Source organism: Salmo salar, chromosome 21 (assembly GCF_965601325.2).
Source record: "Salmo salar chromosome 21, fSalSal1, whole genome shotgun sequence".
NCBI classification, from domain to species: Eukaryota; Metazoa; Chordata; class Actinopteri; order Salmoniformes; family Salmonidae; genus Salmo; species Salmo salar.
Genome location: NC_138311.1, coordinates 47,342,358 through 47,359,864, shown reverse-complemented (window position 1 = coordinate 47,359,864; position 17,507 = coordinate 47,342,358). Strand labels below are relative to the sequence as shown.

Below are 17,507 nucleotides of genomic sequence, written 5' to 3'. Positions count from 1 at the left end.
CTTAACTGCCAGGAGTTCCCGGTTACCAATGTCAAAATTCCTCTCTGCAGGTGAGAGCTTACGGTAAAAGAATGCACATGGGTGGACCTTCTGATCAGATGGGGAACATTGAGACAGAACAGCACCTACCCCGGTGTCAGAGGCGTCCAGCTCCACAATGAACTGGAGTTCTGGGTCGGGCTGAGTAAGGACCGGAGCAGAGGTGAAGCGAAGCTTGAGTTCCAGGAATGCTGCCTCTGCCTCAGGAGTCCAGCGGAACGGAGTGGAGGTGGAGGTGAGAGTGGTGAGAGGTGCTGCCAGACGGCTGTAGTTGCGGATGAAACGTCTGTAAAAATGTGCAAACCCCAGGAAACGCTGTAGGTGCTTCAGGTTGGAGGGCGCAGGCCAATCTTTGACTGCCATGACCTTGGCGGGGTCCATACGTAACTGTCCCTGTGCAATAATATAACCCAGGAAAGACACTGAGGCAGCATGGAACTCACATTTTTCAGCTTTAATCTCTTGGGTAGGGGGCAGTATTTTGACATCCGGATGAAAAGCGTGCCAAAGTAAACGGCCTGTTACTCAAGCCCAGAAGCTAGGATATGCATATAATTGGTAGATCTGGATAGAAAACACTCTAAAGTTTCCACAACTGTTAAAATAATGTCTGTGAGTATAACAGAACTGATATGGCAGGCAAAAACCTGAGAAAAATCCATCCAGGAAGTGGGATTTTTTTATGTTTGTAGTTTCTATTGAATGCCAATACAGTATCCATTGACTTAGGACTCAAATTGCACTTCCTATGGCTTCCACTAGATGTCAACAGTCTTTAGAAATTGTTTCAGGCTTGTATTCTGAAAAATGAGGGAGTAAGTGAGTGGATAGTGGAAAGTCCCCAGACCTGTTTGGTGCGCACGACCTAGAGCGCGGCTTTCTTGTTTCTCTTTTATATTGACGAAGCTATTGTCCGGTTTAAATATTATTTATTATGACTAAAAACAACCTGAGGATTGATTATAAACATCATTTGACATGTTTCTACGAACTTTACTGATACTTTTGGATTTTTCGTCTGCCTGTTGTGACTGCCTTTGAGCCAATGGATTACTGAACAAAACCCACCAACAAACGGAGGTTTTTGGATATAAAAAGGGACTTTATCGAACAAAATGAACATTTATTGTGTAACTGGGAGTCTTGTGAGTGCAACCATATAAAGATCATCAAAGGTAAGTGATTAATTTTATCGCTATTTCGGACTTTTGTGACTCCTCTACTTGGCTGGTAACTGTTTGTAATGTTTTGTGTGCTGGGCTCTGTCCTCAGATAATCGTATGGTATGCTTTCGCCGTAAATGAATTTTATACATTTTTATTATTAGTATTTCTGTTTTTGAATTTGGCGCTCTGCAATTTCTCTGGATGTTGGCCAGGTGGGACGGTAGCGTCCCACATACCCATAAGAAGTTAACAAAAAGCTTATTCTCCAACAGCCGTTAAGAACTTGGCCAACATCTTGCTGGTAAGCCTCAGGGTCCTTGGAAAAAATCAGGATGTCATCTAAATAGACAAAAACAAAGCGTCCAATCACATCCCTCAGCACATCATTGACTAAGTTCTGGAAAACAGTAGGGGCATTAGTAAGACCAAAAGGCATGACCAAATACTCAAAGTGACCAAGTGGTATGTTGAACGCAGTCTTCCACTCGTCCCCCTCTCTTATGCGGACAAGGTGGTAGGCATTCTGGAGGTCGAGTTTGGTAAACACTGTGGCACCATGGAGGGGGGAAAAAGCAGAGCTGATGTGTGGCAAAGGTACTTGTTCTTTACTGTGATATTATTCAGCCCACGGAAGTCTATGCACGGCCTGTGAACATCCTTCTTCTTCACAAAGAAAAACCCAGCACCCACTGGGGAGGAAGATGGCGTGATAAGTCCTGCAGCCAGAGAATCCTGGAGGTACCTCTCCATTGCATCTTGCTCGGGGCGAGAGAGGTTAAACAACCGGCTACTGGGGAGAGGGGCTCCAGGCTGAAGGTCAATGGCGCAGTCGTATGGCCGATGAGGCGGCAGCAACAGGGTGTGATTCTTGCTGAACACAGGCGCTAGATCGTGATACTCGGGAGGAACTGATGACAGGTCCAGAGGTTCTGGAATGACTGGGGGCACAGACAAGGAAGAGGGGATGGCAGAATGTAGACAATTAGAGTGACAAAATTAACTCCAAGTGGTTACATTTCAAGCGGTCCAGTCAATCTGTGGGTTGTGTAGCTTTAACCTTGGATGGCCAAGAACCAGGGGAGAGTAAGGACAGTCGATTATGTGGAAACTGATCTTTTCCTGGTGATTTCCAGAGAGACGCAGGATGACAGGGTCAGTTCTCACAGACACGGGCGAGGAGCTTTCCATTGAGAGTGTTAGCATCGAGGGGTGAATCGAGTGGGACAGTGGCCAGGCCCAACTGGGTAACGACACCTCAGTCCAGGAAGCTCTCGTCGGTGCCCGAATCGATGAGAACAGACAGAGGAAAAGCCTGGCTCTGCCACACAAGTTTGCCTTCAAGAAGGGGTCTGGGGGAAGATGGGCAGGCGATTTGGCTAAACAGTATATCCCCCACTACTGCCAAGCCCCTTCTTTTGCTGGACGCAGGGAACAAGTGGAGACAAAGTGACCAGCCTGGCCACAGTATTGGCAGCTCCTAGCGCTGATTCGTCGTTGCCTCTCCTCTGGAGAGAGACGGGCCCGGCCGAGCTGCATGTGTTCAGGATCTGGAAGAGCCGGGATAGGATGCAGTCGTTAAAGGAGGACAAGGCACTGAAGCAGATGTTATGATGCATGCAACCCTACCTACCTACCCTATCCCTCCGACGCTCACGGAGCCAGTTGTCGATGCGGATAGCGAGAGAGATGAGTTCATCATCAGGCTCATCCCTGGACACCAACTTGTCATTGAGGGTCTCCGTGAGCGCATTCTGAAATGCTCCCTGAAGGGCCTCCTCATTCCAGCTGCTCTCATCGGCGAGGGCGAGAAACTCACATGCCATCTCAACAACACTATGGGGGCCTTGATGGAGGGACAGGAGTCGTTTAGCGGCATCATTACCGCATACCGGGTGGTCGAAGACTTTCTTCATTATCTCCATGACTCTGGAGTAGGAGTAGCAGATGGGGGACTGTCTCTCTCACACTGCTGTGAGCCAGGAGAGCGCTGCTCCATGGAGGCAGCAAATCAGAAAGGAAATCTTGGCCTGTTTGCTAGCCTAAGAGTAGGGCTGTTGCTCAAATACTAGTAAGCATTGTACCAAAAAGGCTCTGCAAGCTCTGAGGTTGCCATCGTTACGCTCGGGATTCGGAACGGCTCCCGGAGCGGAGAAGAATAACTTGGAACTGGTTGTGAGCTCTGGGCGAAGGGTAGGCCCTGTACGTCAGACAGGCTCCGTGAAAACTCCTTGATGTGCTCCAGAAGGGTCGTTGGGACTTGGTCATGTTGCTCGAGCAGGGCACCTTGGCCGGCGAGGGTTTGGTGGAGAGTATCAGAGTCTGCTGGGTTCATCTCTTTGGCCAGATCGTACTGTTACGCGGAGTGGAACAGGGGAACCCAAGAGCAGACTCAGATGAGGAAACTGGGATGAAGTAACCAAGGTATTTATTGAAACACAGGGGGAAAATGGAGTGCAGGCCAGGGGAAGCTCGGGTGGGTTGCAGGAAACCAGGTGCGGAGGCTGAGGCTGGAGCGAGAGGGGTTGGGACAGGGTAAGCAGGTCCAGAGAGGAATCCAAGGGAGTAGTAGAGTGGGGGAATCCAGGACAGAGTAGCAGGATGACGAGACATGGAACTGGAGACAGGGACCAGAGTCAGAGCGGGTGGAACTGTAGCTGAGAGGAAAACAGTGTCAGGCAAGGAAAACAGGCACAACAGGATCTAACAGTAACAAACGGCTAGAAGCGTAGACTGACTGAGCAGAGATTACGATCTGGCAGCGTGGAAGTGGCAGGGCTGAGTATTTGTAGAGGTCTTGATTATGGATCAGGTTGCAGCTGGTGGGGATCTGCTCTGACTCCAGCACACCTGTCTCCGCCCACACAATCACACACACACAGAGAGAGAGGGAGAGGGAGAGAGTACTGGGGGAGTGGCAGCAGGTCAAGGAAACACAGGATGAGCAGTAGAGGGCGTTTCAGGAGCAGATGTAACACAGACACATGTCTCCAGCAGCAAGGACAATGGCATGTTTGTGAGAAATGTAGCATGAATGGTACAGCAGGCACCCTGACACTGCTCACTGCTGATTATAGGAGCAGGGAAATGAGACACACTTCCATTGAAACCCCATTGTCTTGAGACAGTTATGGACCCACTAGCATACTGGCCATGACAGCCATGCCTTCATTTGAATGTTGTGAATGTCCTGAGATGAACCCATGTATTAAATGTCTTATAACTCTGACTATATAAGGGTTCAAGACAATAACAGAAGACTGCTGGTGCCTAGGCTCTTCTCATTTAATCGAACATGTCCAGTTTATTAGGTGTTTGATCAGTCTTATTTATATTTACCTCACACACTTTAGTACACCAATTGTGGCTTTGAAAGCTGAAATAGTGTAAAAATATATATATATATATATATATATAATAATGAAAGAAAGAGTATTTTAACTTTACTGGCTGGCGAGGTTAATCGAGCGCTTTTGACAGCTGCGTTCACACAACTGAACGACCCCTCACAGCTGGATGTGACGTGTCGCACGGGGGGGCTGCGAACTGCAACAAAGTTGTGCAGGCTGAGCATATCGAGTTTCACAGGGCCTAATGTGACCTCCGATTGGGACCAGGGAGCCACGGAGTTAAGATGAGGTGGGGGTGGGGTGGGGGGGGGGGGGCAAACATCCCAAGAAGAGAAGTATAGGCCTAACCACAAGATACTGTAGGCCTGTATGCCATACGGACAATTTGTAGGCCTACTCTATAGAGTTAATTTCATTTACATAATAAATCGCATATTTCGAATATGAGGATTATGGAAAAACAAATAAACACAGATATCAACAGTTCTGGTTCTGCGTTCCTCTGCGATAATAAAATGCATATGGTCCTCCAGACCTTATACAGCAGAGATCCCTATGGGAATACTGCATCGGAGTGAAAGGTTTCCACAGGCAAAAAGGATCTTCAGACTCGCAAAAGTTCTAGTACACAAGCAAAGGTATTTCGTAGTAGACTTTCAGTCTGAATGACTATATCCATTCTGAATAACACATATTTACACCAGACCAAAACTGAGGGCACACATGTTGTTCTGTTGTTGCCTTAACCCTACCATTAATGTCTTGCATCGACAGTATGCCTAGAGGCATATTCAGGCAAATACAAGCGAAAAATAACAAATTGCATATTAAAATATAGACCTAGGAGGCTATGAAATTCTCTCACAGGGAAGAAGCAATCCGTTTAAATAGGGAATGGAAACAAACATTTCCACATTAAAATGATCAATAATAAAAGTGCACACCTGGGAGAAACAACAGTAGCAGCAGTCCTAGCCTCTGACGAAACAATATTGTCAACATTATTTTTCTCTTCATTTTTGCCCACATTGACATTGGCTGAATGGTCTTACAAATTTAAACAAAACCGTTGCAATTCGAAAAATCACTTCTCATCTTGGTTTTTACAAAGACCGACATGCGGCTAAAAGGAGCTGCAATACTTCACTATTATCTTTGTTGATCAGAAACGTGCTTGACAGCAGTAAAGATCCTGAACAACATACTGAGTTCATTGAAACAATAAACAAATAAAAACTAGTAAACAAAATAAGTCGACTGAAAATGTGTGATATAAAAAAAAAGATATAATTTAAATGTAAAGATTGTTTCAAAAATACATGTTTAGCTACAATACTGCTATACAACAAAATAAAAATTAAACAAACTACTGTGATATCAGTTTCACATCAAACAAGTAATACCATGGGAAATTAAAGTAACAAGAGAAAACGAGTCAGTTCAACATTGACATGAATTAAATATAACTTTGCATAACACACATGGCTGAGGCGTCAAAAGGGATGCCCCCTCGCAAAATCCCTATCACTCCCAACACAACTCCTACACAAAACTGTTTTCTATATCCTCTAAACGTTGTAGGTTAACACATAACTCAAGTAACGTGTCAGAAATACCAGAAATACACTCGGATACTTTTGGTCAGTCTGTGAGCTTGCCTGTACGAGGTGTGTTGTGTTTAGTGCTGTAGCCTTTGTGCAGCACCGGATCCGATCAACACTGACACATTCAGAAACTGTGTCCTGTTGTCATGGCCATTTTAAGACCTTTAACTCCGAGTTGACAGACTATATATAATAACTAAGACGTGGTAAAGGTCTTTAATAAAGGCACCAAGTCAATTATGAATGGCAATTATAGCACAACACAACACAATACCCACAACACAACACAATTCACACGACAATGAAACTGTGTTGAATAAAAGTGAGATAAAGCACATTTACGTCATAATCACACAAAAGTTACCAATGCAATTCAGTTTCTACCTAATTCACAGGTTTTTCCGATTTATCCAATTCATACGAGAAGCGCTATAGGCCTACCCACATAACGGTTTTCCTGCCTGCTAGAAAGTAGCACTGTCTCGCTGAACCGCATTAGAGCCTCATTCTGACATCCCTTTCTTACACAGACTTTGACAGTTTACTTTAACGCTCGTTAATCTCATTCAAAATAAACATGAAAATGCTTTTCAAAGTGATTAAGTTTAAAACTACAACAAAATGTAGTATACTTTTACGCAAGCATCCCATTCTCAGTGCCTACACTGAATATAAACTATAATCGAACTGTGAAAGGCGACAAGGCGCGGGAGGTCCCGCAAATGACTGCTGGCAAAACTTACAAATGTTCACAAACATTCATTTTATTTAACTTAAAACATATTCTTACCGTTCTTTCTCTGTGGGTTGGATTGTTTTCGCCTCTTACACCGGGGACCCTCCGCCATGATCTCCTGCTTCATTGATAAGAGTTTAGGCTAGGTCAGATGGCTTACAGTCCGCATGGGCTCGGCTCCTTCAGTCAGCAGCACAGGCAGGCTCCGGTTGATATCTAATAACCAAACAAAACGGCGACAAATGTTGGGACAAGATAACTGTATGGATCCCGTTCAACCACAGGGGCCCGAAATAAAACGTTTTAATTCACTCTAAAGTCTTCAATGAAACTCCATATGGGTTAAAGTCCAGGAGAGGGAGTTTGAGCAAAGACCGTACTGCGTCCGCTGTCGCCTGGTCTTTTGAAGTGTCTCCTAATCGGGCAGATTGTCAATGAATCGGAGCAGAAGGAGGAGGAGGACGGACAGGCTGACACATTCAATAGCTTACAGGGATGACTGAAAGAAAGCAAGGCATACATTTCCAATAATGTCGATTATTGTATGAAACCTCAAATGAAAAGGTGGATGTTTCTGTGCAAGTTTCTAATTGAACTTATACATCAACTTCTGAGACGTGTTGATGTCTTTGATATTGAAGGTTTGTTATGGCTGTCCCTACTGTCAGTCTTAGGCAACTTTGCTGTCATCACCAAATGTATCACACTCGAGAAACATTGATTCAGTTTTAATCTATAACAAAATATATTAATAGGCCACAGACTACTATCTGAAATCCTTTTTTTTCATCTGCCTTAATCAAGTTAAGCAAAGTGTTCGATTCAACTAAATAGGCTCATCTCATATCATGTCAGTCATTACGAGTTTGTTTTCAATTTTTCCAAACTGTGTTTATGAGTGTATCTGCGGAAGACCTAATCATTTTGATAGACTATACACATTATGAAAGCATGTTGGACACATTCATCAAGAAAAAAACGTGCCAAATGTTGCAATATGTGGGGAAATAGACTAACTTCCCCTTTATAATAATGATATGTTCAAATGTATTTAATCTAGCATTCAAACTGATTGGTAAAAAATAAAAGCAGTATCAGACCCGATTTAAATGTTGTTTAAAATGTAGGGACGTGGTGTCAGTGGAGTTTGTATTAAAAGGGTAGCGAACCGTAACAGAAGAAAACAAACACAAAAAACTCATAAACATTTACACGACAATAAACGGAAAAGCTTAATATTATACACTTTAGAGGAAAGTCAACTGAAATAGAATGATAGAAGCACAGCCCAAACGAGGGTCTTCTGGTTTAGAGACTTACATTTGGAAATGTTTGCCACCGCATCACATTGCATTTTTTTTCACAAGGCTTTGGCATTTGCACAAGCAGTGAACACACACATAGCCTACAACACACACAACAGTGCGGATGTTAATGGTCACTGCCCAAATCCCAGCTACACATAATATGAGCTGTCCACAAATTTGGAATGTGGATAAAAAACAGTGTATGTTGATCTGTCTAATAGAAGGCTATGCGTAAAATGAACAAACACAATGGATGGCAAACCAACGCGAATAGCCTACGCCCGTTTCTACTCGGACAGCTCAAAAGGAATAGGAACGAATAACATCGAATACAATTTGATTTCCCGGAAAGGATACAGGGAATATAGGAGAGCATCAGACCACAGTTGATGCAGGTAGGCCTATATAGCGCTCTATCCACTGTTGCAGCAGCGCGCACCTATCTCACCTGAGCAGGTAGGCTGTCCAACTATGATAATTGCGCAACGGCGCACGGATACCTGAAGTACCTGCATGGCAAATCTACCTCAATCAAATAGATATTGAAGTTTCATTCACATAAACTGATGTAAAAATAGCAATATGTTAAAATACACGTACCAGTGTCAGTGTGATCCTCTAAACAGCTGGTTGGAAGACAGAACGTCACAGAGAGATGATAAAGGGGTGCGTTGTGGATCCAAAGAAAATAACTGGTAATAAGCCTTGAAAATAGCTTGATGATGAGGGACCGTTATTCCTGATGGGCAGGTTAGGACTGGTCTCTTTCAGCCACTTCACGAAACAGACCTGGGAACGCGCACTGACGGGTTACGCCTCTTCTAATGACATTTTTTCGCTCTTTTTCTTTTCCTGCAATATAGAGGCGCGAGACATCCTTAACACGCCACCTATCTTCACGCGCAGGGATAATTGAGGAGTATGTGCGCGCGTTGTTGTGGAGACAGAGAGACGTGATCAAGTTGTTGTCTCCCATGAGATTCTATTTGATCATTTGTAGGCTGTGCTTTGAGTCAAATGTGAGAGGAATTACCCACGCATCAGATTTCCAATAGCGACTTCATAAAATAAACAAAACAGCAATGTATTGGAGTGATAGAGAAGGTATTTATAATGCGGTGAAAACTACTCTCCAAACTGGCATATGAAAGGAGCGCCAAGGTACCTGATTGGAGCGCACAGGTAGTTTACCTGCACGCAAATGGCTGCCTTCCGGCATGTATTCAGAGGCACTACAGCGGATACCTCTGCCTTTTTATCTTGACTGAGTGAGTGTATATTCTCATTCAAATTGTTCTGTGCCATTCCATACTGTAATTTTTGTATAAAAACGAACGAGGGAAGATGCAGCATATTTTCAACGGGGCTGTCACTGGCATTAACGAAACACGCTAGGGTAAAGGCGTAAATTATAGTCTGCAAATATGCGTATAATTCTGTAGAGTGGCTTATTTTAATAGTGTTAAATGTTTAGCACAGTTCGTTTTCATTTACATCATCACTTGTACAGCAACATAATGTCTAGCGGAGAGTTACACCCATGGTTTGTGGTTGTTAAAGTATTCTCTGTGTCTATGCATTTTCTGCATGGATGATACTCTCACCAATGAATGGAATATGATCAGTCCACTCATAGCCAACTGGATTAGACTGGCGATCATACCAGACCAGGAATATGGGAACTGGATAAAGATGTTATCAGGTAATTTTGAGCTCTACAGTAATCTTTTAAAGTTATTAACAATAATAACGTTGTAACGTTATTATTATTATCAAATGTCATAAGCATGTATATATTGTAGCCTACTTTTCATGTATTTATTAATATGGAATTGGGGACCACTTTTTCCAAGGCCTCACTATATCACAATACTTGCATGGAGGCTAAAAGTAAAGTCTGTAGTATGTCTGTAAATAAGCCTTGTAATATGAATCACGACAGGGATACGTGTTAAATAATCATAAAGGTTATCTAGAAGTGCACAGAGGACACGTGTTTATACTAAATCTCTCTTTTTGGTGTCTCTGTTGGTTCTTAAAATGACATAACATTTGATTAGACTTCGATGCCCGAGTGCCGTTCTTTATGATCAAGACATCTTTACGACATCTACTGTCAGTAGGGCATCCTCTCGTCTCTTCTAGAAGAACAGCGTTTTTAAGAACATTTGTCCTGAATCCGAGTTTGACCAAGTATATATCATAGTTCCGTAATCGCCTAAATCCTCCAATTAGCTTTTGATAATGAAGAATGGCATATACTGCCATTATCTAAATTACATTCCCACCCACTGGGCACACTCTGAAATGACGTTGAACCAATGTGGAATAAAGGCTGGATTGACGTCTCTGCCCAGTGGGCACTAACGTGGTTGATTTGGAAAATGGAGCACAAATATTTTTTTAAACAATACTTACCTCAATGTGATTAAAACAGTTGTGTTAAAAAAAATGATCTGCAGTTTTATGAAAAAGTTGTCTATAAAAGTACATTTATACTGAACGTTTTGTCCCTGCTAGCAGATGGCTTTTGGGAAGAAAATAACAAATGGAAAAAGAAAAATATATATTTTATAATATGAGATGCATAAAGCTGAATTGCGTGTTAAAACCACCTGTTAAGTTCTAGGAACAACAAAAAGAGAAGTGACAGCCTCAGTTACCTCAAAAACCTGAGGAGAGGGTTGTCCTGCCCTGCACACACACACACACACAAACACACACACACACACACACACACACACACACACACACACACACACACACACACACACACACACACACACACACACACACACACACACACACACACACACACACACACACACACACACACACACACACACACACACACACACACACACACACACACACACACACACACACACACACACACACACACACACCACAAAGATAGAAACCTAATGTTGCTCAAGAGGTCTTATTGCAACACAGGAGGGATACGTTTGAGGGAGTAGATTAGAGTCAAATAGATAACTTTCTACTGCAGTGGGCTAAATCAGGATCACACACAGTGTTTCTTGGTAGTGTTAAACAAAAGTATACACCTCACACACATGGTTATGGGCTTAAAAAACAAGACACCTGTATGATATCAGATATAGAGTTGACATTGTTTACATTTTGAGTTTGCATCCCAAAATTAGACTTTATATTCAGTACCAGTCAAAAGTTTGGACACACCTACTCATTCAAGGGATTTTCGTTATTCTTACTATTTTCTACATTGTAGGATAATAGTGAAGACATTACAACTATGAAATAACACACATGGAATCATGTAGTAACCAAAAAAGTGTTAAACAAATCTAAATATATTTGAGATTCTTCAAAGTAGAATTTTGCACACTCTTGGCATTCTCTCAACCAGCTTCCATTCACCTGGAATGCATTTCAATTACAAGTTAATTTGTGGAATTTCTTTCCTTCTTAATGTGTTTGAGCCAATCAGTTTTCTGTGACAAGGTAGGGGTGGTATACAGAAGATAGCCCTATTTGGTAAAAGACCAAGTCCATATTTGTAACGTGGGTCGTATAAAGGGGACCAAGGCGCAGCGTGTACAGTGCTCATATTTACTTTTAATTAATATACTTTAACAAAACGACCGACAACAGTTCCGTCAGGTGACATACATTAAACAGAAAACAACTACCCACCAAACCCAGGAAGAAAAACCCCTACTTAAATATGATCTCTAATCAAAGGCAACGAGGATCAGCTGCCTCCAATTAGAGATCAACCCAAACAATGCCAACATAGAAATAGAAATACTAGAACTTAAACATCGAAATAGAAAACATAGAACAACCCAAAACACCCCCTGTCACGCCCTGACCTACTCCACTATAGAAAATGACATCTTACTAGGATCAGGACGTGACAGTACCCCCCCAAAGGTGCAGACTATGCAACATAATCAAAACCCAACAAAACAACCACAAAACACAAAGGGAGGGTAGGGAGTGTGACAAAAGTCTATGGCGGCTCAAATGCAGTCCACATAACTTCCAGCATAGGAGGCGGCTCTGGCTCTGGGCGTACTCCCCGCTCCACCCGCTGATCCTTCTGCTTTATTACCACCTGATCGTGGATCGTCGTCGAAGGAACCGGACTGCAGATCATTGCTGGAGGTTCAGGGCTGCGGACCGCCGCTGGAGGCTCCGGGCTGTGGATCGCCACTGGAGGCTCCGGGCTGCGGACCGCCGCTGGAGGCTCCGGACTGAAGAGCGTCGCTGGAGGCTCCGGACTGAAGAGCGTCGCTGGAGGCTCCGGACTGAAGAGCGTCGCTGGAGGCTCTGGACTGAAGAGCGTCGCTGGAGGCTCCGGACTGAAGAGCGTCGCCGGAGGCGCCGGACTGGAAGGTGTCATAATAGGTTCCGGACTAGTGACCTTTGCTGCTGGCTCCCTGCAATGGATCATCTCTACAGGTTCCGCGCAAAGGATCATCACTGGAGGCTTCTTACCATGGATTATCTCTACAGGTGCCGGGCCATGGATTATTCCTACAGGCTTCGTGCCATGGTTTATCCCTACAGGCTCTGTGCCATGGTTTATCCCTACAGGCTTCGTGCCATTTATAATCCCTCCAGGCTTTTTGCCAAGGATTATTTCTTCAAGTTCCGGGCCATGGATTACCTCTTCAGGCTTCGTGCCATGGAATATCCCTACAGGCTCCGGGCCATGGATCATCACTAGAGGCTTAGTGCCATGGATCATCTCTACAGGCGTCAGACCATCGATTATCACTGGAGGCTTTGTACGTGGAGCAGGAACCGGTCTCACCGGACTGGGGAGACGCACTGAGGACCGAGTACTCAAAGCAGGCACCGGCGGCTGTACTGGGTTATGGATGCGCACTGGAGGGAGAGTGCGAAGAACAGGCACAGGACGTACTGGATTCTGGAGGCGCGCTGGAGGGAGAGCGCGAGGAGCAGGCACAGGACGTACTGTGCTATGGAGGCGCACTGGAGAGAGAGTGTGAGAGGCAGGCACATGCTTACCACAAAAAGCACGGGGAATTGGCTCAGGTCCAAGTCCTGGCCCAGCCAAACTACCCGTGTGCCCCCCCCAAAAAACACTTTTGAGGGCTGCCTCTCGTTCTTCCCAGGTAGGCTCTGATATCATTCGATTACCTGGCCCCAAGTCCAGTCTCTCCTCTCAATCCACTCCTGATGTGACCAGATGTCCATTTCTGCCCGGGCACGGAGCTTGATCCAATCATGGTGGGTAGTTCTGTAACGTGGGTCATATAAAGGGGACCAAGGCGCAGCGTGTAGAGTGCTCATATTTACTTTTAATGAATATACTTAAACAAAATAACAAAACGACCGACAACAGTTCCGTCAGGTGACATACACTAAACAGAAAACAACTACCCACAAAAACCCAGGAAGAAAACCCCCTACTTAAATATGATCTCTAATCAGAGGCAACGAGGATCAGCTGCCTCCAATTAGAGATCAACCCAAACAATCCCAACATAGAAATAGAAAAACTAGAACTTAAACATAGAAATAGAAAACATAGAACAACCCAAAACACCCCCTGTCACGCCCTGACTTACTCTACTATAGAAAATTACATCTTACTAGGATCAGGACGTGACAATATTATGGCACAAACAGCTCAAATGCCTCTCTACAGTGAAATAAACTTCTCCCACTTTGGTTATTTTGAACAATGTGGTAAAGCAAGATTTACTCACCTTATGTTTTCCACTGTTTTGTGGATTATATGTAAATTGCTTGATTTGTTACCTCAAAATACCAGTAACACAGTGAACACCCACAGGGCAGTTCTCTCTGATGTGGTTTGGCATCGGATTGTTGCCCACTGGCATCGAACAACAAACAACTTCAATCAACAACAAAACAAATGTCGTCTGATATCCTTGCCTTTTGCAGTTTGCTATGCAACTATCACCATTGAAGTTTATGGACAATGAATCCTTATGTGTTTTTTTATATTGACATATTGTACTCAATATCCCACTGGCCCCCCACTCCTCCCCCAAAACGACCCCCCCCCCCCGCCATGCCTCAAAGTTGGAATAACAGAATTGTCTAGAATGTCACTGAATCGTCTAGAATGTCATTAAGATTTCCCTTAACTGGAACTAAGGGACCTAGCCCAAACCATGAAAAACAGCCCCAGTCCATTACCCCTCCTCCACCAAATTTGACAGTTGGCACTATGTATTCGGGCAGGTAGTGATTTTTATGCGCTACTCGCTTCAGCACTCAGCGGTCCCGATCTGTGAGCTTGTGTGGCCTACTTTTTTGCGGCTGAGCACTTGTTGCATCTAGATGTTTCCACTTTACAATAACAGCACTTACAGTTGACCAGGGCAGCTTTAGCAGGGCATACACTTGACAAACTGACTTGTTGGAAAGGTGGCATCCTATGAAAGTCACTGAGCTCTTCAGTAAGGCCATTCTACTGCCAATGTTTGTCTATGGAGATTACATAGCTGTGTGCTCAACTGTATACACCTGTCAGCAATGAGTGTGGCTGAAATAGTGGAATCCACTAATTTGAAAGGGTGTTCATACATATACTGTTGTATTACAGTGTAATAACGCAGCTCAGCCTTCAACACCATAGTGCCCTCCAAGCTCATCACTAAGTTCAGGGCCCTGGGTCTGAAACCCTTCTTGTAAAACTGGGTCCTGGACATCCTGATGGGCTGACCCCAAATGGTGGAGGTAGGCAACAACACCTCCGCAATTCTGATCATCAACATGGGGGCCCCACAGGGGTGCATGCTCAGCCCCCTCCTGTACTCCCTGTTAACCCATGATTGTGTGGCCACGCACATCTCCAACTCTATCATCAAATTTGCTGACGACACAACAGTGGATATTACTTGTCAGATATTGCTGCACTGTCGGAACTAGAAGCACAAGCATTTCTCTACACTCGCAATAACATCTGCTAACCATGTGTATGTCACTAATAACATTTGATTTTATTTTATTTGGTAGGCTTGATTACCAACAATGATGAGACAGCCTACAGAAAGGAAGTGAAACCCTCACAAACTTCTACAGAAGCATCATTCGGAGCATCCTGTCGGCTGTATCACCACCTGGTACTTCAATTGCACCGCACATGCAGGGCTCTCCAGAGGGTGGTGAAGTCAGCCCAACGCATCACCAGGGCACACTGCCTGCCCTCCAGGACATCTACAGCACCCAGTGTCACAGGAAGGCCAAGATGATCATCAAGGACCTCAGCCACCTGAACCACGGCCTGTTCACCCCGCTACCATCTAGAACGCAGAGACAGTACAGGTGCATCAAGGCAAATCTCCAGGCCATCAGACTGAATCTTATACTGTTCTAGCCAGCTACCACCCTGCACCTTAGAAACTGCTGCCTTATGTACATAGAGTCATTGAATAATGGTGGCCTTAACCTTTTACTGCAGTGGGCTAAATCAGGGTCCCACAGAGTAATTCTTGGTGTTCTTAAACAAATCTACTGTGAAACAAAAGTATACACACACAAGAATATGGGCTTAAAAAAACAAAGACACCTGTACCATGTCAGATATAGAGTTGAAATGGATTACATTTTGACTTTGCATCCAATATTACCCTTTATATACATCACAGAAGACTGAAATAAAGCAAAACTGTTTGACATAGAAACACCGGATTTTCTGCAAGTGTTTTCAAATAATCTTTATTAATTATGACATTATAAAAAATATGACTAACATTCCACCCATGAGGCAAAGGGGGTGCTTTTGGCCATTGACTAAAGGAAAGGGATACTAATGTTTACGTACTGTTTCACTCAATTTATACACTGAATGTACAATACATAAAAAAAAAAAAAAATTAGGAACACCTGCTCTTTCCATGACATAGACTGGCCAGGTGACTCCAGGTGAAAGCTGTGAACCCTTATTGATGTCATCTGTTAAAAATTCAATCAGTGTAGATGAATGTAGAGGAGACAGGTTAAAAAATGATTTTTAAGCCTTGAGACAATTGAGGATTGTGTATTTGTGCTATTCAGAGGGTGAATGGGCAAGACAAAAGTGCTTTTGAACAGGGTATGGTTGTCACGTCCTGACCATAGAGAGCTCTTATTTTCTATGGTAGAGTAGGTCAGGGCATGACTGAGGGGGGTTTATCTAGTTTATTTAGTTCTATGTTGTTTGGTTCTAGTTTCTTTTTTCTATGTTGGGGTTTTTGTATGATCATCGTTGTCTCTAATTGGGGATCATATTTAAGTAGTTGTTTTTCCCACCTGTGTTTGTGGGAGATTATTTTGACTTAGTGCATGTTGCACCACTGTCGTCATGGTTTGTGTTTTGTTTATAGTTTATTGTTTGTCTTGCAAAGATTCACATTAAAATCATAGATGTGGAACGATACCCACGCTGCGCCTTGGTCTCCTTCCTACGATGAACGTGACAATGGTAGTAGGAGCCAGGCACACCAGTTTGAGTGTGTCAAGAACTGCTGCGCTGCAGGGTTTTTCTTGCTCAAGAGTTTCCTGTGTGTATCAAGAATGGTCCACCACCCAAGGGACATCTTGACACAACTGTGCGAAACATTGGAGTCAGCATGGGTCAGCATCCCTGTGGAACACTTTCAACACCTCATTCCCTTCTCCCGTCTCCCCTCCTCTCTCCCCATCCCCACCTAACCTCCTCCCCTCCACTACTATGACCCTCCTCCCCTGTAACCCCCCCTTTTATTTTATTTTTTGTATTTCTTTTATTTAACCTTTATTTAACTAGGCAAGTCAGTTAAGAACAAATTCTTAGTTACAATGACAGCCTACCAAAAGGCAAAAGGCTTCCTGCTGGGATTTTTTTTTTTTTAAATACAAATAAATATAGGACAAAACACATGACAAGAGAGACAACACTACATAAAGAGAGACCTAAGACAACAACATAGCAAGGCAGCAACACATGACAACAAAGCATGGTAGCAACACAACACGACAACAACATGGTAGCAACACTATTTAAAAAAAAATAAAAAAATCTTTATTTCACCTTTATCTAAGCAGGTGGGCTAGTTGAGAACAAGTTCTCATTTACAACTGCGACCTGGCCAAGATAAAGCAAAGCAGTGCGACACAAACAACAACACAGAGTTACACATGGAATAAACAAACATACAGTCAATAATACAATAGAGAAAGTCTATATACAGTGTGTGCAAATGAGGTAGGATAAGGGGGGTGAGGCAATAAATAGGCCATAGTGGCAAAATTATTACAGTATGGCAAATTAAACACTGGGTTGATGAGTGTGCAAGTAG

The 17,507-nt window shown here is 43.6% G+C and overlaps 1 protein-coding gene and 1 long non-coding RNA gene across 5 annotated transcripts in view; one reads left to right on the top strand and one right to left on the bottom strand.

Annotated features, from left to right (window-relative positions):
* The window catches only part of LOC106582417 (zinc finger E-box-binding homeobox 2), an 83,161-nt gene extending 74,181 nt beyond the window's left edge, over positions 1-8,980 (bottom strand). For 3 of the 4 annotated variants that reach the window (XM_082967215.1, XM_014165518.3, XM_082967217.1), the window contains exons 1-2: positions 8,800-8,980; positions 6,947-7,108 (exon numbers count right to left, since the gene is read on the bottom strand). In XM_082967215.1, the coding sequence (XP_082823341.1) occupies positions 6,947-7,019 (73 nt within the window). In that variant the 5' untranslated portion in view covers positions 7,020-7,108; positions 8,800-8,980. Of the gene's footprint in view, positions 1-6,946; positions 7,599-8,799 lie in introns of those variants that run through there. The other variant, XM_082967216.1, reaches the window with a different exon arrangement.
* A 129-nt stretch (positions 8,981-9,109) lies between these two features.
* Positions 9,110-16,606, top strand: LOC106582418 (uncharacterized). The gene is made up of 3 exons (XR_001323302.3): positions 9,110-9,467; positions 9,825-9,901; positions 15,205-16,606. It is a non-coding gene; the product is annotated as an uncharacterized LOC106582418 (long non-coding RNA).
* Positions 16,607-17,507: the final 901 nt, after the last annotated feature.